This window comes from Protopterus annectens, chromosome 4.part1 (assembly GCF_019279795.1).
Source record: "Protopterus annectens isolate FY-2018-M chromosome 4.part1, PAN1.0, whole genome shotgun sequence".
In the NCBI taxonomy this organism is placed as follows: Eukaryota; Metazoa; Chordata; order Ceratodontiformes; family Protopteridae; genus Protopterus; species Protopterus annectens.
Window position 1 is genome coordinate 481,129,983 of NC_056734.1, and position 24,592 is coordinate 481,154,574.

The 24,592-nt window shown below is 44.2% G+C and overlaps 1 protein-coding gene across 2 annotated transcripts in view; it reads right to left on the reverse strand.

The window, feature by feature from the left end:
- Positions 1-24,592, reverse strand: part of PCYT1A (phosphate cytidylyltransferase 1A, choline) — an 872,556-nt gene that overhangs the window by 360,592 nt on the left and 487,372 nt on the right. For both annotated transcript variants that reach the window (XM_044070294.1, XM_044070293.1), the window contains one exon: positions 14,470-14,548. In XM_044070294.1, coding sequence (XP_043926229.1) covers positions 14,470-14,548 — 79 coding nt within the window. The remainder of the gene's footprint in view (positions 1-14,469; positions 14,549-24,592) is intronic.

Below are 24,592 nucleotides of genomic sequence, written 5' to 3' on the forward strand. Positions count from 1 at the left end.
CATGTCCATTTGCGAGGAGCCTCCTCAATAGGACTCTCTGGAAGGGACTCACAAACAAGTTGCTCGCGAGTGGGAGCTTCCTGAGGCAAATCAAGCAAGGGCTGCCCTGGCAGGACAGGAGAGTCGGGGCCATACCTGGAGCCGAGGGAGTCAGGACGGAGTCCGAGGAGGAGATGGTCAGGGGTCTCAATGCATTCAAGAAGACTCTCTCCACCATGTCAAAAACTGAGGGAGAGTGAACTTCCTGAAAAATTAGCAGAGGAGTCGCTCCCCTCGGATCCGATGGGGGAGACAGAAACAAGACTGCGGGAGCTGAGATGCTGAGAGGGAGACTGTGCTCTGACAAGCTCGGAGCCAACACATTCAAGGCAACGGCCGGCGTTGAGGTACAGGGTACCGTCGGCACCGACCCTCCAACCCCAAGGGGTCGCGGATCCAAAGATTCCAAAACAGATGCCCATACTGGAGAAGGAGTTATAGGGGGTGAAGAAAGGTTATGAGCTCCCAGCTCCAAAGGGAAAGGGGGCTGGCAAGACTCCCATCTGGATCTGAGTGCGGATGAATTTCCACATCATCCTGTCCATCTCGGCCTCACTAAGACTACGGGTTGACCTTGAAGATAAAGCTGCCGACACTGGCCAGGAGTGCCGGTGAGGGGAAGCCCTTGAAGCGGTCTGGATATCTCCGGCTTTGGGGGGAACCTGAGTGATCAGAGCCAAGGAGTACTGGGTCTAGGAGTGGTCTTTGCTTTTGCTGGGAGCCCTGCCGGAGCTGAGTGGTCCGGAGACCTTTTCCTAGACTTATTTTTATGGTGCTTGTCTCCCTCCCCAGACCTCATGGTGGGGGTTTGAGTCCTAGATGCCTGGGGAGAAGCATAAGTAGAAGAGGCAGCAGGAGATGCTGCCAAAGCGGAAGTTACAAGGACAGCCGTCCCCGAGGAAGGGAGCAAGCCCTTCACGATCAACTTAGCCCTCCTGTCCTTCAGGGGCGGTGGGTAGAAGCCCGTGCAGATAGAGACAGCTTATGGCCACACTCTGTGCATTTCCTAAAGACTGGCTTGGGGGGTTTCAGCCATCTTAGGACCAATAAACCAAGTCTGCCACACCGCAGAACTCACACACACACACACACACACACACACACACACACACACACACACACACACATTCACTCAAGGTGGAAGGGAGCGGGAAGGCCAAAGGAAAACTACCTGATTTTTTTTAAAGAAAGGGAACCTAGCCTCACAACTCAAAGGGAAAAACAGAAAACTAACTCAAAAAGCCTGGAGCTCAGTGACGACCATGCGTAGCTTTTCAGCGGCAAATGAGATCTGAGGGAAGAAAGAAGACAGGGGAGCATTATGGGTAGGGGGAGGAGCTTGGAGCTCAGATCAGATTCTAGTGATGTGGCTGTCTCGGACCTAATTCGGATCTGAAAACCCACAGATTAAAGACCAATTTAAGTCAACTACTTCAGAACAAATTTTCTCAGTACCTTGGGATGAAAGGAGACAAACAGCTGCTCTGATTTCTTAATGTACTTGGTCTTGTCTAAGTAAGATCCCTTTCACTAGAATTTTGAGGGGAAGGAAAGAGGTAGGTAGATAAATCAATTGGTTAAGGAACAAGTCAAAAAACACTTTAGGCATGAATGAGTGATTAGTAAGGAGTGAAACCCTATCCTTGTAGAAGATGAGAAAAAGTTGTGAAGCCATTAAGGCTTGAAGTTCAGAAACTCTTCTAGCAGAGGTGATGGCTACCAGCAAAATAGTCTTCCATACGCAAAACTTCAAAGAAGCTGAGACTGCAGACTCAAAAGGAGCCTGAGTAAGCTTTTCCGGTACAAAATTTAAATTCCAGGAAGAAGGAACAGGTTTCCTGGGAGATCTGATGTGAAGGACAACTTTAAGAAAGAGCTTAAACCTCTAGCCTAGAAGCTACAGGAGACATGCAGAAATGGTGGATAAGTGGCCTTTAACAGAAGAGTAAGCCAATCAGGCCTTAAGCAGCTCACACAAATAAATAAGAAATAGGGGAATGTCCACTGAAAATGGATTTAGCCATCGGTTCAAACACCAGATGGGGAAACCTCTTCCATTTGGACAAGCAGGATCTTCTAGTATTGGGTTTCCTGACCTCCTGCAGGACTAGAAGCACATCCTCAGAAAAAAAAGAGTCAGAAAGGGTCATAAGCCTATCACACACACAGCCAGGCTCAGCATTGTTAAATGTGGGTGGATAAGAGATTCCTTGTCTTGTGTGAGAAGATCCACCTTGTGAGAACTTGTGATGACTGCACTTGCCTAATTTCAGAAGAGGGAACCAGTGCTGTCTTGGCCAAAGGGGGGTTACCAACAAGATGTTTGGTTTGTCCTGCTGAATTTTCAGGAGAACATTCTGAATGGTTGGGAGGGGGGGGGGGGTGGATAAAGAAACATCTCTTTCCATGAGAATGAAAAAGTGTCTACCTTCCATACCAGAGGATCTGGGACTCTGGCACAAAATTTTGGAAGTTGTCTGTTCAAGGGGCTCTACTTGAGAAGTACCTTACTGCTGAAGAATAACCAGAAACACATCCCTATGAAGCATCCATTTGTGGGTTTGTGCCTTGGACCTGCTTAGAGTGTCTGCCAGAACATTTTTAGCTGAAAGAATGTAAACAGCTAGTAATGTGACCTCTGCTTGAGAAGCAATCTCCCAAGCCTAAAGGGCCAGCCTGCACAGCAGTTATGACTTTGTGCCCCCCTGCTTGTTCACATACCAAAGGACTGTGATGTTGTCTGTGAACAGTTTCAGGGGACCTGGGAAAAGAGATGAATGGAAAGCTTGGACAGCAAGAATCAAACCCCTCATCTCTTTGATATGTTGTTTTCTTATGGAAGGAGACCAAAGGCCTTGAACTTTAGTTTCCCAGTATTGCTCCCAACCCTATGTCTTAAGCATCTGTAAACAGCTCCTGCACAGGATGCTTGGCCTGTAGAGGAAGACCTGGATTCAGAGATATTTGTTGCATCCATCGGTGTAATGCTTTCTTAGACAAGGGAGAACAGGAAGAACAAACTCCAAAGGATGAGCATGTTGGCACCAGTGTTTTCAGACACCACTGGAATTTTCGCATGTGAAGTTTGGCTAAGGGTAACATGGGAATAACTGATGCCATGAACCCTAGCATTCTGAGGAACTCTCTGGCTGACACTGAAGTTACAAGGAAGCAACTGCTGGAAGTAGGTCAGCAGAGACTGCATTTTTTGTAGAGGGAGAAAAGTCATAAGGGCTGTCCTTATCCTGCAACCCAAGAAAACCTGATCCTGAGAAGGGCTGAGGAAAGACTTATTGTAGTTGACACTGAACCCTGCTTTGGAGCAGGAATATGGTGGTTTGAAGGTTCTTTTGCAGAATTTCTGGATGATTTCCCTAAATAAGCAGGTTGTCCAGGTAAAGGTAAATGAAAATTCCATGAAGGCTGCGAAAGGCATTGACAGGAGCCAAGCATTTTGTGAATACCATTGGAAGCCATGGAGAGTCCAAAGGGCAAAGCACAAAACTGAAAATGAGAAGAAGCAACAGAAAAACATAAGAATTTCCTGAACAGAGGGTGAATGGGGATATGATATGCATCTTTGATGTCTACAGAAACCATAAAGGCCTGAGGAAGCAAAAGAGGGAACAGAGTCTGGAGAGTGAGTGTGCAAAAGGTGGGAATCTGAAGAAAAAGACTGAGTTATGACAGATCTAGAATCGGTCACCATAGACCATCTTTCCTGGGGACTAGAAACATCCTGGAATAGAACCCTTTTCCTCTTTGCAAAGGAGGAACTTCCTGAATGGTCCCCTGTGAGATCAAGTCTTGAAGCACATGAGAAAAAAGGAGGAGCTGGTCTCAAGGGGGTTGTGGGGCACCTATGAAAGGAGGGATGGATTTTCAAACCATGTAGTAGCCATTCTGGACAACAGAAAGGACCCATTTACCTGGGGTAATGCTTGTCCATGAAGAAAAAAAGTGACAAAGGCACTGGGAAAAAGGAATGTTGGTGAGACTGGGCAGGTAGTCACAGACTACCTGGCTTGTCAGGAAAGGGGGGCTTTTGAGCAGAGGTTGGTTGAGATCTGGAAGAGCTCTGCCTGAGTGTCCCTTTCTTGTGAGGGAGAGGAGGGGCATGGGTTTTCTTCCTCAAAAAATGAGGTTTGGAAGGATAATTCCTATGATACTTTGGAACTGGGATACAAAAACATGCTTCAGTTCCTGTATCTCTTTTCCTTTTTCTTGAAGGGATTTGAAAAGGGCAGCAGCACTAGCACCCAAAAGAGCAGAATTGTCAAGAGGTGCATCTATAAGTTTTGCCATGATATCATCATGCAAAGGCTGCAGTCTTAGCCATGAATATCTCCTAAGGACAGATCCAGATGCAGCTGATCTAGCAGATACCTCAACTGCATCATAAATGTACTTTATGGAGTGTCCTGTTACTTGGGAGGAGGCTGTCAAGAGAGACTAAACCTGTGCTTTCGCTGCAAAACCTGGAAGATCTGTCAACAGCTGTGAAGCCTGAGAAAGCAGGGCCAGGACATACTTAGACATACGAGTCTGATAGTTAATGGCCCTGAAGACCAAAGTACAGGATGTGCAGACTCTTTCACCTATCCTCTGAATCATCTTGTTGTCTTTATCTGAGGGAAGAAGGGTCGTGGAGGGCAAAAATATGAAAGGTCTATTTGCAGACATTGAAATCACAGCAGGAACTGCAGGGGGGATACTTGAAAAGAAATTTGCTGTCCTCAGGGATCTTGTAAAACCTATCTGGCCTTTTTGGGGCTGGAGGTTGTTAATCTGGATTTCTGGAAGCAGAAAGGAAAGCATCCTGAAAAGCTAGTACCACAGGTGGAATAGCTGAAGGGGAGCCCATCTGTAAGAGATCATAGCACCTCTTCTGCACTTCTGAAACTTGTGAGGTTTCCCACTTGAAAAAGTCTCTCATCCTTGATACTGTTTCTCCAAAGTATATGTCTTCTTCAGGGGAGTCAATACTGCTGGCATCAACTTCAGTGGAAGCATCACCCAAGGGGGAGTCAATTTATGATGAGTAAGCCAGACTCATCTGAGGATGAAACTTCTTACAGGTTAATAGGTTCATAGGATGATACCAGGCTATTGGCCTGGAGGCCCTTGTAAGCCTAGCCAAGAATTTTGCCCATGGTTAGCACCTGCTTCCCCTCTCCAGCAGGGACACAGATGGGATTCCAGGGGTATATTTTCTGTTTCCCATCCAGAAGTCCAGGTTCCTCTTAAAGAGGACTAGAGAGGTACTCTGCTTGACATGGAGAGGGAGTCTATTTCACAGATGGGGGAGTCTTTGGGACACAAATCTGTCCTGCCAACAAGTTCTATTAATGTCACAGACCAGGTTAAGGCCTTGTGTCCGGGTTGCGAGAGTGGAGGATATGCAGCAACTCCATCAAGGCTGGGTCTGAAATGGCCTTGTATGCCAGACGCAAGTCACCTCTGAGCAGTCTCTATGAGACTGAGTAGAAGGACAGGGCTTTTAGCCTATCTGTATAGGACAGGTGTTTAAGATCCTGGATTTTCCTGGTCAGGAACCTTTGTTGTCTCTCCAACTGCTGCATGTGCTTGGCAAGGTACATGCTGAAGGGGGCATTGCACTCGATAGTAGGTCTGATAAAGCAGGAATACAGGGATTTTATGACCTCCTTGTCCCTGGATAAAATACCCTTATTTATGAGGTGGGCCATGTAGAAAGCCTTCTGTACAATGGAGGCAACGTGGTGGTCAAAAGTCAGGTTGCTATCAGCCTGGGTGCCTAAGTCCCTCATGACTGACTGCATGCTTAGTACGTTGTTATTAATGTGATAATTAGTGGGGATGAAATTTTCCCCAAAGGGGATAATGATGCATTTCTTGGCATTCAGTTTGAGGCCATGCTTCTGGCACCAGTCATTAGTTTGGGTAAGGGCCTCTTGAAGGATGTTCACATCACTAGGGGAATTTAAGGCAGCACCCAGCTTGCAGTCATCTGCAAACTTGGTCAGCCACAGACAACTGGTTTTGGCTTGTACCTCAGAAATGTATATCCCAAACAGTAGAGGCCCCAAGACCGATCCTTGGGGTACACTGCTCGTTACGGGCCTGCTACTAGAGGAGGCTTCCCCTACATTGACGGAGTGGCTTCTATCAGTGAGTCAGTTATCTACCCATCTGGTAACATACGGGTTGATACCTAGCTGGAAGAGTTCATCTATTATGCCCGAGTGGGGAATAGTGTCAAAGGCTTTGGCTAGGTCAAGGTAGGTGGTGTACACCATCTTCCCCTCGTCCATGGATTTGGTGACTGATTCAAAAAAGTCAACCAAGTTTAACAGGCATGATCTCCCTTTGACAAAACCAAACCGTGCGGCGTCAAGCATTTGGAGCTTGCCAATGTCCTTGTTTATAAGGTCCATGATAATGCATTCCATGGCCTTGCAGATCAGGCTAGTTAGGCTGATGGGCCTATAATTGTCAGAGTCAGTGGACGCTCCACCTTTGTGTAGAGGGATGACCTTTGGTTGAATAGGGTGTCTAATGGAGCTGAGAGCTCATGCCTGAGTTCATGTAGGATACAGCCAGGGATGTTATCGGTTCCCATGGAGACTGTATTTTTTGCCTTTGAGAGAGCATTAAGGACCTGTGCCCTGGGGAGGGGGGAAGGTGCTGGGGATGTCCTAATTTACTGATGGAGGGCAGGGGGTGAAGTTTTCACTGAACCTGTCTGCCAGGAGTATCTATGGCGTTTGTGTGTGTGTGTGTGTGTCTGTGTGTGTGGTGCTATTGACCACCAGTTCGGAGCAGATTTGGGTGTTGCCTTTGAGATTGCAGAGATATATGAAGAAAGCCTTGTGATTGTCCTTGGTGGATGTGGCCAATCTGGACTCGAAGTTAGCCTTACAGGATTTCACCAGTGACCTCATTTGCTTGTTCAGACAAAGGAGAGATTGCTTCCAACTTGGCACCTTCTCCTTCGTGGCCCTGGACAGCAATTTGCTCCTTCTATTATAGAGTTTGTTTACTGCTGCTGTCCAACAGACAGGTTTACTCTTCCTTGAGGAAGATGATTTGGTCCTGTCAGGTATTGCTAAGTCCATACAGCTATGTAGGTGCTCATATAGTTTTTTGGTATTGGCTTGGACATTAGTGCTAGTTCCAACTGAAGGGACAGTGGCTGTGAAGCTGCCTATACCTGCTCTGAGCAGATTGTAGTCAGCTTTGGAAAAGTTTTTCTGTTTGATCCTGACAATGGGGGAGGGGGGGTTCAAGGGAGATGGTGACTTCAAAAGTGATCTCTTTATGGTCAGATCTTACCAAGGAGGATGCCACTGTAGAAGTGCTACAGTGACTACTCATGCTGGTTAGGACCAGGTATAGGATATTTTCACCTCTCGTAGGGGTGTCGACCATCTGATCCAATGCATTGGCAATGATGAAGTCGGGGAATCTCTGGCATTCATGTTTGGGCTAGAATAGGTCTTCCACTCTAAGGTTGGGTAGTTAAAGTCACCCAGGATCAGGGTAGAGGACTGAATCTTGATGGATTCAAGTAAGTCCAGATAGGTGGAGTGGGCATCCTGAGTCATGGTTGGGGGTCTGTGATTAGTTATGATTTGAAAAGGTGTTTTGTCAACAGTTAACTGAACTTGGAGTGTCTCCTGTGTGTCATACCATATAACCAGTCTGGAGGTGTGTATGTCTTTGATAAATATTGAAACTCCACCTCCTTTGGCTTTGTAGCCCTCCATTTGGGATCTGAAAGTATGGTAGGATGAGTAACCTGGTAAGGTTGGGGTGCTCTCCACAGCTTTGAACCAGGTTTCAGTGACTGCATAAATGTCAGCATCCTCCAGGGCAATGAATGCTTGCAATGAGTGCAGTTTCATGCTAAGACTCCTAGCGTTTAGCAGCATGACCTTTAAATTTCATTTATAAGAATTTTTCAAGTTGGTAATTTTGTGCTCATGACTTTGCCTAAAAAAGGCACTATGGGGGAGGCAAGAGACTTTGCCAGAAGCCTAAAGCCCAGGGGAGACAGATGAAGGCCATCTCTGGCAAAGCATTGTAGTCCTTCAATCATGTTCTCTCAGGCTTTCAGGTATTGGATCCCCTTGGAATGACACCAGAATTGTTAAAAGTCAATCGTTTTCTGTTTGTATTGAGATATCATTCTGGGTGATGGTAGGATGCTGCTTAAGGCTAAGGACATACCTGCCTGGGACACATACTCAGCGAGCTCAATCATGTCTCTCTCCATATAGTCCAGAGAGGTACATCTCAAGTCATTCACAACAACATGGAATATGACAGAGTGATAACAGTACCTGTTAAGAGACTTGAGTGTGTGTGATACGGCGGACTCTAGCATCTAACAAACAACTTTCTGTGACTTTCTCCCTGTCTAGCCTGGTGAGGGGCACATCTGTGTATCTCACGATAGAGTCTCCTATGACTAGTATATTGGGTTTCTGGTTGGGCCTCAGAAGCTGTGAGACAAAGAAGTGTGTACTATGTGTGATGCCTGGTGCTGTGGGTTGTGATGTGCATGTGTGTTTTTGCTTTGAAGGTCTCTTTTGTTTAGGTATGTTTTTGTTGAGAACCCCCGCATATGTAGGAGTGTGTTGTACAGATGTGGGTGGTGTTAGAGGTGTGGTGTCCAAAGGGTTTGTGCAGACAACCTTCTCAGTGCCAGATGTACTGGCTTCTGACTAAGACAGCAAGGATTCTAGGTTCTTAATGTTGACTGCATCTCTCACATATTGTGTTCTTAGGTGATAGTAATAGAGGGTTGTCTGTGTACATAAGGCAGCTGCTACACTGTCTCAGGATGCCCATATCAACCAGACTAGCATAGGAAATTGTCCGTCGATGGTTATCAGAATCTGTGGAAGAGAGGTCAGGGATAGTAGAGTGGGCAAAATAAGAAGAAAGTGGTGGAACCAACAAACCCAAAAAATATAAATAGTTTAAAATAAAAAGGCCTGGTGGCTACAGAGTAAAAAACACACTTTTATTACCAATAGAATAAATAATTTAGGTAAGCACTTTCAAGGTAACCCTCTTCTTCAGACCTGAAGAAGAGGGTTACCTTGAAAGTGCTTACCTAAATTATTTATTCTATTGGTAATAAAAGTGTGTTTTTTACTCTCTAGTCACCACACCTTTTTATTTTAAACTATTTATAGTAGAGTGGGTACTAGCTGAGGAGAGTACCTATACGTGTGAGTAGGGCTGGATAAAATACAGTAGCTGCAGGTGAGGGCCCTCACTCACACAGGAGTGCTGGTAAAGGAAGAAAGGCAACTGAGATACCTCGCGAAGGGTTAAACAGCACAGCAGCGGTGTGTAATGGGCAAACAAGCACAAACCTACATAAATGCTGGGTTTAAATACCACAAAAACGAAAGTAAAACAGAAACACTGGAATTGATCAATAGCTCAACACCCTATGCCAGACCAGTTCCAACCAGTTCACTTAATCCCACTAAGTGCAGCCAGGACCTGGCCAACACAACATGGCGTAGCAGGAAACATAGGAATCAGACAAAGAGATCTGAATGCAGCAAAACTTGTAACCAGGCTATGCTAAAGATATTTAAACTCTGTTTAGGTCAATTTAACACAGGAGATCAGATGCACACTTAAATATAACAGTAGCAAACAAGAGCAAACCGAGTTAAACAAATTGACCAATTAACCAATAAAAAAGCTCAAAACTGAGCCCTGTTCCAGCAGTCTTCAATTAGACAAGTTCTAACTGCACACTCCCCCCACTAGGGTGCAGGGGAACCGTCTCCAAAAAAAGATGTCCTGGATTAGTACTCAAGTCGTACAATCAAAGCTAGATTCAGCAGGTCTGAATCTAGTCTATGCTACAGCAAACAAGGTGCACCAATTTCAGAAAGAAACAGTTCAAATAAGCAGGCACAATAAGCCTTTAACCAGCAATTCCAGCTCAGAAGGGCAGGATATACCCTCTCCTCCCACAAGAGTGCAGACCACAAACCTTCTTAATGTAAAACAACTGGCCTGAAGCCCAAGTGCTTAAACCAGAGCTAAGACACTTTTAGAATAACAGACACTAAACCTTTAATCAGCAACTCCCAACTTAGAAGGATGTAAGCTACCTCTCCTGCCACAAGAGTGCAGACCACAAACCTTCTTAATGTAAAACAACTGGCCTGAAGACCAAGTGCTTAAACCAAAAGGCTTAGAATAACAGTTACAATTTAATCAGGCTACTAACAAGCAGTAATAAATGCAGCAGAATAAATGCAACTGAGTACTTTTAAGAACAGACAGCAACAGCAAAATAAAGTAAGAATAAACACAAATACAGTAAAAGCAGATGAATAAAGTGCAATTTTTTTTAGGTTAAGTTGGAAGGGATGAAACACGATAATTTTTGGCGGAGAAACTAAGGGGGATGGGCCTTCCCAAATGATCTCTCTCTCTACTCAGTAGAATAAGCTGATGAGATGGGACTGGGTGGAGTGTCCAAAATGCAATTTATAGTAGGGGCGGGCAACTCAAAAGCCACCAAATTTAAGAACACAACAAGGACTGAGTGGGTAGGAGGGGGAACTCTTAAAACTCCAACAGAACAGAAAACTTAAAAACAGAACAAATGTAATACTAGAATAACAAACTATGTAACTAAAAACTAAGATTTAAAACAAAAAACAAAAGTCAAAACCAACACCACGCCTCAGGAAAGCACGGACACTGTACTTAGCTTTCATTCACATTTAGTGATTGTGAACTTCTTCAGAAAACATCTGTCTACCCTTTCATCAGACTTAAATACTCAATCCAAAAAATCACATGACTGATTGACTGTTCAACATTCAAGACACAATTTTTAAGAATGCACTACAAAACATATAAAGCACATTTACATACTAAAAACACATATCAATGTATATGTATAAATGTAATAATAATTACTTTACATATATTGTAAAAAACATTTTAAATTAATAACATCATTAAGACCCGGCGCACTATCGGCGCCCAAAAATATCTACCATAAACTTTCTTTGCATTCATTACAAAACTAGACTAGAATGCAAAGAAAGTTTATGGCAGATATGTATACGTGCCAATAGTGTGCCAAGTCTTACATGACGGTTCTTCTACAAGGCCTTGGCCTCCATGATTAGTACACTGATAAGCACCCTGAACACACAAGAAAGAACAAATAGCTACATTTTGTTCTGAAAGTACTGTCTTCTCAAAGAAAACCTAAGAAACCAGATGTGTCAAAATATGTACAAGTCTAACGACTTCATCCAGGCTCCATGTGGAAAGAGGCCCCTTAACCAATGGAAAGGAGCCACCTGGGATTCTGCGCATCAAATATGCTTACTAAAGCTGATGAGGGAAAGAAATTTCCTGCCCACGTCTGGAACAAGGAAAACGTGGAAGTAAAACCCTTTTCCTTCTTTAAAGGGGGAAACAGGTTTACTGCCTCTGCAAAGTACAGACTGGATCCAATTCCTGAGCAGAGCTCTTTTTAGGACAAAACCTAACATTTCCAAAATGTGGACTTCTGTAACCATACTGAGAACTCACTGATCTTTTGTGAAAGCTCTACAAGCCAAGACAAACTCAGAGAACTAACCCCTACTACTACCTGAAGGCAGTCAAAGATGAACAGATAATATTCAAGACTGTGGCGACTCTGCTAGTGCAAATGGAAGAGGAAACAATCCTTGTGCTTTACATGTCTTATGAAAGCTTCTTCCTAGAAGTAGAGTGTTCAAGAAGAAGGAGGAGGAGAAGACATTAGGATGTATCAAAGTCCCCATCCACATGGACACAGCAGTCAAAGCACATTTTCTCTTCTGAAGGTCACTGGCCAGGGAGGAATGGCAGCAATCATCCAGGAATGCAGCAACCAGTGTAGCCTTCCTGAGCACACCCCTAAGCATGGATAGCTTAATTCTAGTCATTTGCTCTAGTCATATAAGTCAGCTTGTTGATCAAGCTATAGCAAAAGCTCAAAGTTACAACATGTCACATGCAGTACTTGATGAGATTTTTTTTAAATATTAGTACCTTTACTGCATTAAATATTAGAATTTCAACTAGTCATGTGGTATGTTCACCTGCAGTCGCAAAAATAAAATGCATGAAGTGGCCGCACATTCCATATCAATTTTATTTACATGGCATAAGAAGTTGAATGTTACAAGACTGAAGTCCACTGCAAGAATCATGGCAATGATCTTTTCCAGATCAGATCCTCCTTGATACTAAACTTAGGAAGGTCTGCCTGCTTTTCTAATATCTATATCTACTAATACATAATGGAAACCAGACCAGTGGGACAGTTGGTCAAAACACCACCTCTTTCTACTCCCGTCTAAAGCCTTAAGTTCCTTGCCACATGACAAAGTTGAACTGTAGTGATCTCTGGGACCTACATTTACAGAAGACATTAATCAGAAGTCTGCCTTAGGATGATTGGTCAGAATGTTGTCCCATTCCATTGAGGGTGGGCTTGTAGAAAGAAGTCACCCTTCTCAGAAACAGAAGACAGGGAATCTGGAAGATTCTCCGGATGATGTCCTTGATGGCAAAATGCAAGAGACGGACACCCCAAGATAACACTGCTTCAGGATAATCATTAAGTTATTTAAGGGGACAGGAGAGAAGGTAGAGGCGAGTCCAGAGTACACTATTCGTCTGGGAGCTTCTCTGAAGGGGGAGGGATTACCTGGCAAGAGGCTACATGAAGATCTTGTTAGCCTCATCTGTTCAAGACAAAGAAGACTTAGAAAAGAGGACCCATGGAACTCTCCTCTACCTTGACCAATGATTTATACACAACCTGGGGCAGGCTTATGAAGACGATATCTCAGTCTCAAGTAAACCTAACAAACATGCAGAGGACTAAGCGGAACGCTGAACAGACTACACATAGGTTTACTCCAGATATTCTACTGTGGATGGATATGTGTAGATAACCATGGAATCCCAACGGAATATGCCAGGTGTGTACCTCTCATGCACCTACTATTACTGGTCAATAGCTAGTGCAAGTTCAAACCCTCACAGATTAAGAGGAAATGTGAGACTTTCAAGGAAAGTGAGGCCAAACAGTGGGTGGACTTACAAAGGATGTGGCTGATGTTTGGTCTCTTACCATATCATACAAGTCTAGCACTGAAGGGAATTATGTTAAGGACACTCATGCTGGTCTCTGAAATGGGCCTCAGGCATTCCAATTGTGTTCCAGTGGTTTAACTACTAACACTCATGATAATGTTTCCTGTCATACTCACAATCTAGGTAACGCAGACAGTACTAGTGTATGATCTGGTTCATAATTTAGTGACTGAAATATACTTAAAAAGTTTCAGTGATTTTCACGTTGAGTGGGGGAACTTTTCCATGCAAAATTAAGATCAAAATCTTAACTGTTCTCCTATCATGAAACATGACACTTCTGCATCTGCCACAGAAGGACCACAGGCAAAGGAAACAGAAAACTTTGAAATGAGCTGAGCTGGGAATTATCATTATTGGAAAATACAACAGTTGCTCACAGCAGGCCTCTGAATCCAAATCAATAAATCTAGTAATACAATACTAATATTTAAGCAGCTGCACTAAGCAAGACAGCAAGTTATTTTTTTTACTACTTTAATGTCTTACGCATGAAAAATAAACCTCCTTATTCAGTTTTGTAAACCTGAATAACAAAGTCAATATTCATAACACCTGGAAAAAACTAGCAACTTCTCGACACTCATTAGACCCATTACAGAGTACAATGCCCCTTTTGGAATGTACCTCACAAGACATCTGCAGCAGCTGGAAAGGTCACAGAAGTAACTCACAAACAGGATTACTGGCCTCAAACAAATGCCCTACACTGACCGCTTCAAAAAACTCCAGCTTTACTCCATAGCATATCGCCTATTCCGAGGTGATCTCTGCCTAACATATAAAGCTATGTCAAACCCAGAGCTGTTGGATATGCTACACCTAAAGAAATCCCAATCCCACCGAGCTACATGCTCTAGGAATCTAAACCTTGTCACCACAATAAACAGGACATGCTGGAGGGATATATTCCTGTCCCAGAGACTTCCCATACTCTGGAACAGGCTACCCATCTATGTCAAGCAAGATCTTCATTAGCACCCTTCAAGAAAAATCTTGATGAGTGGATGGGAAATAGGAAATATTCCCCGGGGATCACTTCTGTGTCTCTGCTCGACAGTGGCACAGTAAAATAACTTTCTTGGGTGGCGTAAGCCAGGGAATCTTGTTGGCTAGGCTTATGTAGGCCCTTGGGCCGATAGCCTAGTACCTATCTATGAACCTATGCACTCATACAAAAATGAGAAAAACACATGTGCCCTTCCTTCACAACACTAGTCCAGGAGCTACTAAGGTTTAGTAAACAGAAAGACATACCTGCCTCCTTTATGTGCCGATAAACATCATCACTTCCTGCTGAAGAATATGGCAGATCATCATGAGCAACAAAATCAATCTAAGAAATAATGAGAATAAAAATGTAAATGAAATTATTTTATCATGCACGTCAAGATTAACCGCCTTAACTCACTATTTTCGTTATTTAGAAGGGAAGCACTGCAGTGTTTTTGAAGTACAAATCCTTGAGCTATTTCTCCAGACATAAAAAACAGAATTTATTGAAAGTATGATGCTGAAAATTTCAAATTCTGAATATTGCTAAATCATTTCTAGTTGTGCAAGAACTTAACCATAACAGTAGATTTCCTACTAATCACTGTTGCTGTATTCATAATGAATGGGTTATCATCACTGATGTCCTCCGAGGGTACCAAACCTTTAACTTTCCAGGATCATATGTCTAACGTGACCTCAAATCATAAGTGCATAGGCGTATAGGTGGAAGTACAAGTATTATTCCTCAGACTATCTCCAAGCCAGTGGCCTGAAGACCCCTGAGAGTGAGAGACTGTTCAACTAGGAGGGCCACAGCATTAAGTGGTGTGCAAGCCTCTTTTGTTTTAAGATGCTGTCCACAGTACAGATAGGGATACAGGGAGGAGAAACAAACAGAGTGTGGCTGTGAGATTAGTGAAAAAGAAGAGGGGCAGGAGGGTGTGAAGGAATACTGCAACAGTGATCAGTAGGACATCTACTATCAAGGTAAGTTCTTACACAACTGTACTATGTCCTGACTGAAATTACTGTTGCAGTACTCATAATGAATGACTGATTTTCAGAGCTGAAAGGGATGTCAGGGTGGCTGGTTAATGAGCTGCAAAACGGCCAAAGAGGCTCAAAAGGACTGACCTAGCAAAGATAGTCCTAGACCTTGAGAATACATCAATCCCATAATGTTTAGTAAAGGTATATACAGAGGACTAGGTGGCAGCTTCTAGTATGGTTCTGGCATCCACCCAATTGTAGAAGGCCCCAGATGATGCTACTGCCCTGGTAGAATGAGCTCGAGGGAGGGAATGGATTTACCATAAAGAGAATAACAAAAGGATATGGCCTTAAGAGATCCAGTTTACAACAGTTTGTTTAGAGTCTGGTTGCCCCAATTTTGAGTGCATGAAAAAGACAAACAGTTGATCAGATTTTCTCATGGATTTGGTTTTATCCAGTCAGAATCTTAACTGTCTGTGGATCTCTAGAGTGTACAGCAATCTTTCCTCCCAGTTCTGTGAGTTGAAAAATAGGGTAGGGAGATTTATAGCCTGATTAAGTAATATTTTAACTACTTAAGGCATGAATGAAGGGTAGCTCTCAGATCACCCTGTCCCTGTGAAAAATAATAAAGGGCGCAATGACCATGACCACTTGAAGCTCTGAGACTCTCCTAGCTGAAGTAAGAGCCAGAAATCAAACATTTTTCATGGTGCGGAATTTGACTTTTGCTGAGAGACTGCTGTTTCAAAAGGAGGCAAAGTTTCTCTACCACAAATTTGAGATCCCAAGGAGGAATTATGGGCTTCATTGGCAGTCTAAGATGTAGCACCACTTTAAGGAATAACTTGACCTTAGCTCAAGAAATAAGATAAGGATTAAGGGGGCAGACACGCAAAGCAGGTGGAAAGGTGGGATTTGATGGAAGAGTAGACCAGATCTGTATGCATGAGCTCACATAGTATGATATAGCACGACATAGGGTGCTCCTATGGGCTAGGCTTGTAAAGACCCCAAGGCCATTAGCCTAGTACACACCTATGAACCTATATTGCCAATATATTATAAATAATATAATATAATATAATATAATATAATATAATAAATGATATAGATATTGCTAATATCCTGGCAGATCGATTTAGTGCCAACTTCACCCTCTCTCACCACTTAAAGGGCCCATCTCAATACCAAAAGATTGCCAAATTCTGGTAATCATGGCCACACAGGTGGAAACCGCACTCTCCAAAGTTAAGAATACAGCATCCATGGGACCAGATGACATCCCGGGCTGTGTGCTACATGAACTACAAGATGAACTGGCACCTCACCTAAGTGTCATGTTTAATCATAGCCTCAACTTCAGGCTTTGTGCCCACTGAGTGGCGCACAGCTACAGTTATCCCACTCCACAAGGGAGGATTCACCTTGGATCCCGGGAACTACCGTACCATCAGTTTGACGAGCCTGATCTGCAACAGCATGGAACGCATTATCTTGGAACTTATAAACAAAGACATTAGCAACCTTCAAACACTGGAACCCATCCAGTTTGGGTTCTTGAAGGGCCCATCTTGTTGCCTGAACCTGACTGACTTCTTCGAATCAGTCTCCAGAGCTGTAGACAAGGGTATGGCGGTCCATACAGACTATCTGGACCTCGCCAAGGCCATCGACACCATCCCCAACTCAGGAATCATAGATAAATTTACTAAGTTGGGCATAAATCCCTACATCACTCGATCGGTTGCCAACTGGCTTTCTGACAGAACCCAGACTGTAAGAGTAGCCAACTCCAAATCCCGCTGCAGACAAGTGGAGTACCTCAGGGTTCAGTCCTGGGACAGTTCTTGTTTGGCATCTACTTCTCTGAAGTACAGGCCAACACTAAGAGACTCTGGCTTTCAAAGTTCGCACATGACTGCAAGTCATTATTGAATCCCCAAATGATGTGGATATTCTACAAAAGGGCCTTACAGAAACAGATGCTTGGTGCCAGCACCATGGGCTCAAGCTCAATGCCAAGAAATTTATAGTTATCCCCTTTGGGAAAAACCATGTACCCATGAATTACCATATAGGTGGCAATACACTAAACACCGAAAGTGTGATGAGAAAAGTACAGTTTTGTACCTACCATAAATGTAGATGTTAGAGTGTTAATACAGCTGCAGTCATAACAGATGGGTTCTCCTGCCGTCAGGCGGGTCCTCGGTCGGCCGAATTCCAAAGTCTAGGTCCGGCGTCGGTTGTCGTCGCTTCTTCCCTGACGTCAGTGCGACAGGGGTATAAAGGAACCAGCCGATGCCATTTTCTTCAGTTTTTCTTGCCCCAGATGTCAGGTGCCCCCAGAAGGAAGGCAATACATAAATTTGTGTAATAATGCAGTGCAATATAATAAAAAAAACAGTAGTTGCAAGCAAATACATCATAAATGAATACCCCAATCAGGTTGTATGAGGATGTGTTAGCCTATAGGCCTGTCCCAAGAGGGGAAGGAGGGAGGGAAACCTGGACTGCAGCTGTATTAGCACTCGAACATCTACATTTATGGTAGGTACAAAACTGTACTATGTTCATCGTGCATACAGCTGCAGTCATAACAGATGGGTAGAAACCCAAAGCTAAGAAAGGGGTGGTAGGCACTAGGTGGAACTAGGAGGAGCCAAAATGCCCTGCAAGACTGCAGTGGCAAAGCCTGCTCTAGATTTGGAGTATAATGGTAGGTTGTAGTGCTTGGAGAAGGTATGCACAGAACTCCAAGTGGCTGCTTCCAAAATATCCTTGGTAGGAACTCCTCTGAGGAAGGCTGCAGAGGTGGCTGTGGCCCTGGTGGAATGAGTTCTAATGCCTGTAGGTACAGTTTTGCCATGAAAGGAATAGCAAAAGTGTATGCAGTGGGCTATCCATTTTGAGATTGTCTGTTTGGAAATTGGCTTTCCTTGAACTCCTACCGCATAGGCCACAAAGAGCTGTTCTGATTTTCTGAAAGGCTTTGTTCTGTCCAAATAATAACACAGTTGTCTGTGGATGTCCAAGGAATGTAGTAATCTCTCCCCTTTGTTTTGAGGATTAGGATAAAAAGTAGGTAAATGTATGTCCTGATTTAAAGCTACCCTGGATACCACTTTAGGCATAAAGGACGGGTTGGTTCGTAAGGAAACTCTGTCCTGATGGAAGATGATAAAAGGATGGACAGCCATGAGAGCCTGTAGTTCTGAAACTCTACGAGCTGAGGTGATAGCCAGAAGGAAAGCTGTTTTCCAGGACAAATATTGCAAATCTGATGAGGCAGCTGGCTCAAAGGGAGGCAAGGTCAGTTTTTCCAGAATGAAATTAAGATCCCAAGCAGGTATTGGTTGTTTCCTTGGTGGTCTTAAATTCTTAGCCCCTCTGAGGAACTGTCTTAAGAGAGGGAGAGAGAATAAAGGTGGATCAGTGTTGTATTCTGCAGAAATAGCCGAGGCATGGATTTTGATGGAGGAGAAAGAAAGTCCATTGCTTAGCAGTTCAGCCAAATATTGTAGTATTTGAGGTAAATTCAGTTTTCCAGGATCCTGGCCCTTTTTCTCATTCCAGATACAAAAACGTTTCCATTTTGCAGAGTAAGCTTTTCTAGTTGATGGCCTTCTGGCCTCCAAAATGACATCCTGCACCTCCTTGGAGAGTAGGGCCTGTTGTGATGCTACGGAATCTTCCATGCGGCTAGATTGAGTGTTTTTAGCTGGGTCAGAAGAAGAGGCATTAGAAGCAGGGTCCATAGTGGGGAATGTGTCAGGCTCCTCAGGAGTGGGTACCAGTGTTGCCTTGGCCAGTCCGGAGCAATGAGGATCATCTTTGGTCTGTCTGCTCTGGTCTTCAATAGAACTTTGGGCAGCAGAGGAAGAGGTGGGAAGGCATATACTGTCATTGATGTCCAACTGAAAGAGAGAGCGTCCACTCTCCAGGCCTTTGGATGGAAGATCCTTGAGCAGAATTTTGTCAGTTGATGATTTTTGTGGGAGGCAAAGAGATCTATGTCTGGCCTTCCCCATTCTTGGATTATTTCTGTAAAAACTTTTGGATGCAATTTCCATTTGTGTGGATCTGTCATATTCCTGCTTAGGTTGTCTGCCAGCGTGTTTTCCTTGCCTGGCAAGTACTGAGCTTGTAGTTCCATTTGTAAGTCCATGGCCATGTTCCAAAGTGACATGGCCAGTCTGCATAGGGGGTAAGAATGTGTTCCTCCCTGCTTGTTTATGTACCACATAACTGTGGTGTTGTCCGTTCTTATCAATAGTTGACCTGGTTGTAGAAGGTCCTTGAAAGCTATAATAGCATTTACTACTGCTAGCATTTCTTTTTGATTGATGTGAAGGTGCTTTTATTTTTGGGACTATTTGCCCTGAATGCACCGATCTGTCATGTGCGCCCCCCGTGTAGCCCGAGGCGTCTGTTGTGATGACTTGATTTGCTTGAGGCTTGCTGAATGGAAGACCTGTGTTTGTTTGACATGCTTGAGCCCACCACAGAAATTCCTTTTGCAGACATGGAATTAGTGGTATTGTTGTTTCCAAACTGTGGCTGTGTTGAGACCATATGTTTTTCAGGTACCATTGCAGTTTCCTCATATGCAGCTTTGCACATGGGATTAGTAAGATGCAAGATGCCATGAATCCCAGAGCCTGCAGGACTTTCCTTGCAGTCAGCCTGGTGCAATTTGCTAGTGTTGTGAAGTACTGAATTAGTTGCCCCTGCTTCTCTGGCGTGAGGTAGGCCATCTGGGTGTTTGTGTCCAAATTGGCACCCAGGAAAATTATCTTCCGAGAGGGTATTAGCCTTGATTTCTTTTTGTTGACTGTGTATCCCAGAGAGTTCAATAACATTATTACATAAGCCAGATGTTTCAGAAGAATGTGCTTGCTGTCCGCTTGGATCAGGCAGTCGTCCAAACAGGGGTATATTTGTATCCCTTGAAGTCTGCAGTAGGCAATTACTGATGCCAGGCATTTCGTGAATACTCTGGGCGCAGTAGATAAGCCAAAGGGCAATGCAGAGAATTGATAATGGGTTGAACCTGCAAGAAATCTGAGGTACCTTCTGCAATTTTGTCTGATTGGGACATGCAGGTATGCCTCCCTGAGGTCCAATGTTACCAGCCAAGACTCCTTGCCCAGCATGGGAAGAAGTTGCTGTAGAGTGAGCATCTTGAATTTTGTGCAGTAGAAATGTGTTTAGGATGGATAGATCCAAAATAGGTCTCCAATCTTTTCCCTTCCTTGGCACCAGAAATAGCCTGGAATAAAAACCTTGACCTTGTCCGTGCGTAGGTACCTCTTGAATAGCTTTCATGTTTATGAGATCTGTAATTTGCCTTTGTGCCTCTGCCCTTTGATTGTGTGGCAGGTTTGGCATGCCTCTCATTTTTGGAAGGGTGTGAAAATGGAATTTGTAGCCTCTGTTTATAATGTCCAGGATCCATTTGTCCTTTGTGACAATATGCCAATTTTTTGAAAATAATGCCAGCTTTCCTCCTAAGGGGGCTACCATTTGAGACCTGGTTGGCATGTAAAGGGGAAAGTCATTGGGTTTGCTTTCTGAAAGATTGTGAGTTGTCCTCACCACCTCTTTGTGTAGGAGCTTGCCATTGTCTGCCTCTAAACGATCCTTGGGATTGTCCTCTGCCCCTCGGGCACCTGTATCTGCCTCTTTGGGGTCTGGCTGTGGTGGGAAAGGACCAGTTTTTGGAAGGCCAATTTCTACTAAAACGTGGGGGTTGAACCTGTAGAAATTCTTTCACAGTTTGCATTGATTTAGCCTTTTCCTCCATTTTCCTTAATACCTCCTCAGATTTAGCACCAAATAGTACATCCTTTTGAAGTGGGGTGTCTAGTAATTTAGCTTTGACATGATCAGGCAAGGCTTGTTCCTTGAGCCAGGCATGCCTATGTATGACTGATCCTGTAACAGCAGCTCTACATGAGGCCTCTAGAGCATCAAAACCACATTGTAAGGTATGCTTACCCACTTGTTCTACACTATGCATCAAATCCTGCAACTCCTTCAAGTCTGGTTGTTCAGGTTGTGACAATTTACTTTTCAATTGTGATAACAAAAACTGTTGGTATTTAAGCATATGAAACTGACAGTTTAAGGCCCTCATGGATAAGGTAGCCGAGGTATATACCTTTTTTCCCCACCTTTCTAAGGATCTGGAATCTCTCTCGGAAGGCAATGGATTTTTAGCAATGGAGGCCTTAACTCCCTTGGGGCCCTGTGAGATGGTTTCTGGGTCAGCAGCATGGCTTTTGTATAGAAATTGGTGTGAGTCAGGGACCCTGTAGTACCTGTCAGGCTTAACTGGAGCTGGAGGTAGAGAGTCTGGGTTGAGGCAGGCCTCCGAGTAAACATCATCTAGGATGTCCAAGACAGGAGGTATAGCCAGAGGCCTGTGCTGAGGAAGCAAGAGAAATTCCCTGAGCCTTTTCTTGGAATCTGAATAATCCTGGCCTTCCCAGTGGAATTGTTCCCTTAAGTTATGCAAAGTTTCCCCAAATGAGAAATCCTCAGGGGGGGATACAGAAGGGATGGACTCCTCTGCATCAGAGTCTTCAAAAGGGGAGTAAGAATGTTCCTGATCATCAGAGTGCGCTGAAATAATGGAGCCGTGATCAGAGGAGGGGGAATCTTCCTCCACTCTGGGCCTTTTGTCCGGAGGGGGCTGAGAACCTCTGATAAGAGTAATTAAATTCTCAGCCATTTTAAGCATCTGTTTCTTAGGCATGGGGCATGGGGATGGGCCCTGTGTAGCTGGTCTCTTAGAATGCATGGTTGCTTTAGACTTTGTGAAAGCCTTGATGGAGAAAGAAGAGGAAGGTCTGTAGACACCTTGAGTGGAGGTGGACCTGTCCACATTCTGAGTTTCAACGCCAAGAGTGGCTTCGGTATCTGTAGTCGGGGTGTGGGCCGAGGAGCCTGTGACCTCGGGCACAGGAGACATCATCAAAGAAATGTCGTCGGTAGTCAGGGGCTGCGTAGGCGCCTCGCTGAGAACCGGACCACGTGTAGTCGGCTTTGGCGTGGTGTCGGTAGAGGCCGCGGACCTCGTGTGTCGGTCCTTGTCTTTGCGTTTTTTAGACAAAACCGGAGTCGGAGTACCCGATGACATAGTATAATTAAATGATATCCCAAAATAATGCTGGGCGAACTCCGCCCGATGCTTAATAGTGCATTTATTGAATGTAGCACAACAGCAACAGACCGAGATGTCGTGGTCTGGGCCTAAACAAGATATACAGAGGGAATGGAAATCCTTATGCAGTATTTGCTTCCCACAAGAAATACAATTATTAACTTTGTCTGACATCGGTCTGAGGCAAGAAAAGTTTCCCCAATGGGGTACTTAGCTTTTAAGAAGACTTTGGTTTCCAAATTTTCGTGATCTCAGGAGCTGGCCGACCGGCACTTGCGAACTGCTTCTGCTTCGGGCACCGCGCGGCAAGAAAGACTGAAGAAAATGGCGTTGGCTGGTTCCTTTATACCCCTGTCGCACTGACGTCAGGGAAGAAGCGATGACAACCGACGCCGGACCTAGACTTTGGAATTCGGCCGACTGAAGACCCGCCTGATGGCAGGAGAACCCATCTGTTATGACTTGCAGCTGTATGCACGATGAACATCTTAAGGACACAGGTGGACAGTGGTCTCTCCTTCGATAACCACATCGCCACAACAGTCAGGAAATCCTTCTATGTGGCACACCTCATCATTAAGGGCTTTTCATCCAGAAAAAAGGAGGTCATTGTCCCACTGTACTCATCCCTCATTAGACCCATTATAGAGTACAATACCCCATTTGGTATGTACCTCACAAGACATCTCAACAGCTGGAAAGGCTGCAGAAATACCTCACTAAAAGAATCACAGGCCTAAACCAGATGCCCTGTGCTGACCGCCTAAAAAAAACTCCAGCAATATTCTGTGGCATATCATCTACTTAGAGGCGATCTCTGCTTAACATACAAGGCCATGTCAAACTCTGAGCTGTTGGACATGCTCCACTTAAAGAAATCCCAATCCCTCAGAGCCACATGCTCCAGGAATCTAAACCTTGTCATCACAATGAACAAAACATGCTGGAGGGATAGGTTCCTGACCCAGAGAATCCCCATACTCTGGAATAGACTGCCCATACATGTCAAGCAGAGCGCCTCCTTGGCCCTCTTCAAAAGGAACCTTGACGATTGGATGGGAGATAGGAAATTCACCCCGGGGATCACGTCAGTCACCCTGCTAGACAGGGGTCCAGGGAAGTAAATATTGTGGGAAGAAATATCCAGGGAATTGTTATGGCTAGGCTTGTATAGGCCCTAGGGCCGATAGCCTAGTACCAACCTATGAACCTATACTTACCGTATAGAAGGCACCTGTGACTTTTGTAGGGGTCCTGTCCATTCCTCTAGCACCAAAAGGAAAATTTCTTCCATTTGGCTATGTAGAATTTTTGAGTGGTGGGTCTCCTGGCTTCTTGGAGAAAGTACAGTTGTGTAAAATCTCACCAAAATAATAGATGTCTTTCTCTTCACCATTGCAGTACTCCACAAAAAAGAGATCTTCCACCCAGGGCAGCCAGATGCTCAGCCAGTATGCAAAAGCCTAAAGATCTTGTATGTGCAGTACGTCACATCTATGCTCCCTGCATGGAATGTCGGGCATAAAAGGAACATATGGGCACAACTACCCAGAACTGAACTGCCTCAGAAAAGAACAGTCTCCATAGGACAAAGGATTCCATGAATATCTATTAAGAAAAAATGAATAACAAACAAGAGGGAGAGAGCAAATACTGTAAGAGTGAAGAGAAGGATATCTACTGTTATGGTAAGAGTTTACACAACTGTACTATGTCCTTCTATATCACTGTTGCAGTATTCCACATAGAAAGGAAAGTAAAACAGCTCAAGAAACAGAATGGGAGATGGAAGGCTCAGTACAGCCCTCAACAAACCCACATAAAACAGTTTCAGCAAAACATGCTCTGATCCAAGAAACCATATCCAACTTATAATGCTTAGTAAAGGTATGGATGGAAGACCAAGTTGCAGCTTCAAGGACTGAATTCGTGTCCATCCCCTTGAAGAAGGCACCAGAAGAGGCAACAGCCCTAGTGGAATGAGCTCTGACAGAAGTAGACAGAGATGTGTCATGAAAAGAATAACAAAAGGAAATGTGGTCTTAGATATCCAGAAGGAGATGGTTTGCTTAGAAATAGGCAAGCCCAATGACCCTGGATGAAAGGAAACAAAATACAAGACCAGGAAAAGTAAAAAAAAAACCCAATGGGGACTTATCTAGTGTTGCTAAACATTCAGTACATCAAGAAGGTGTTCAGACCAATGGGAAAAAAATGGTG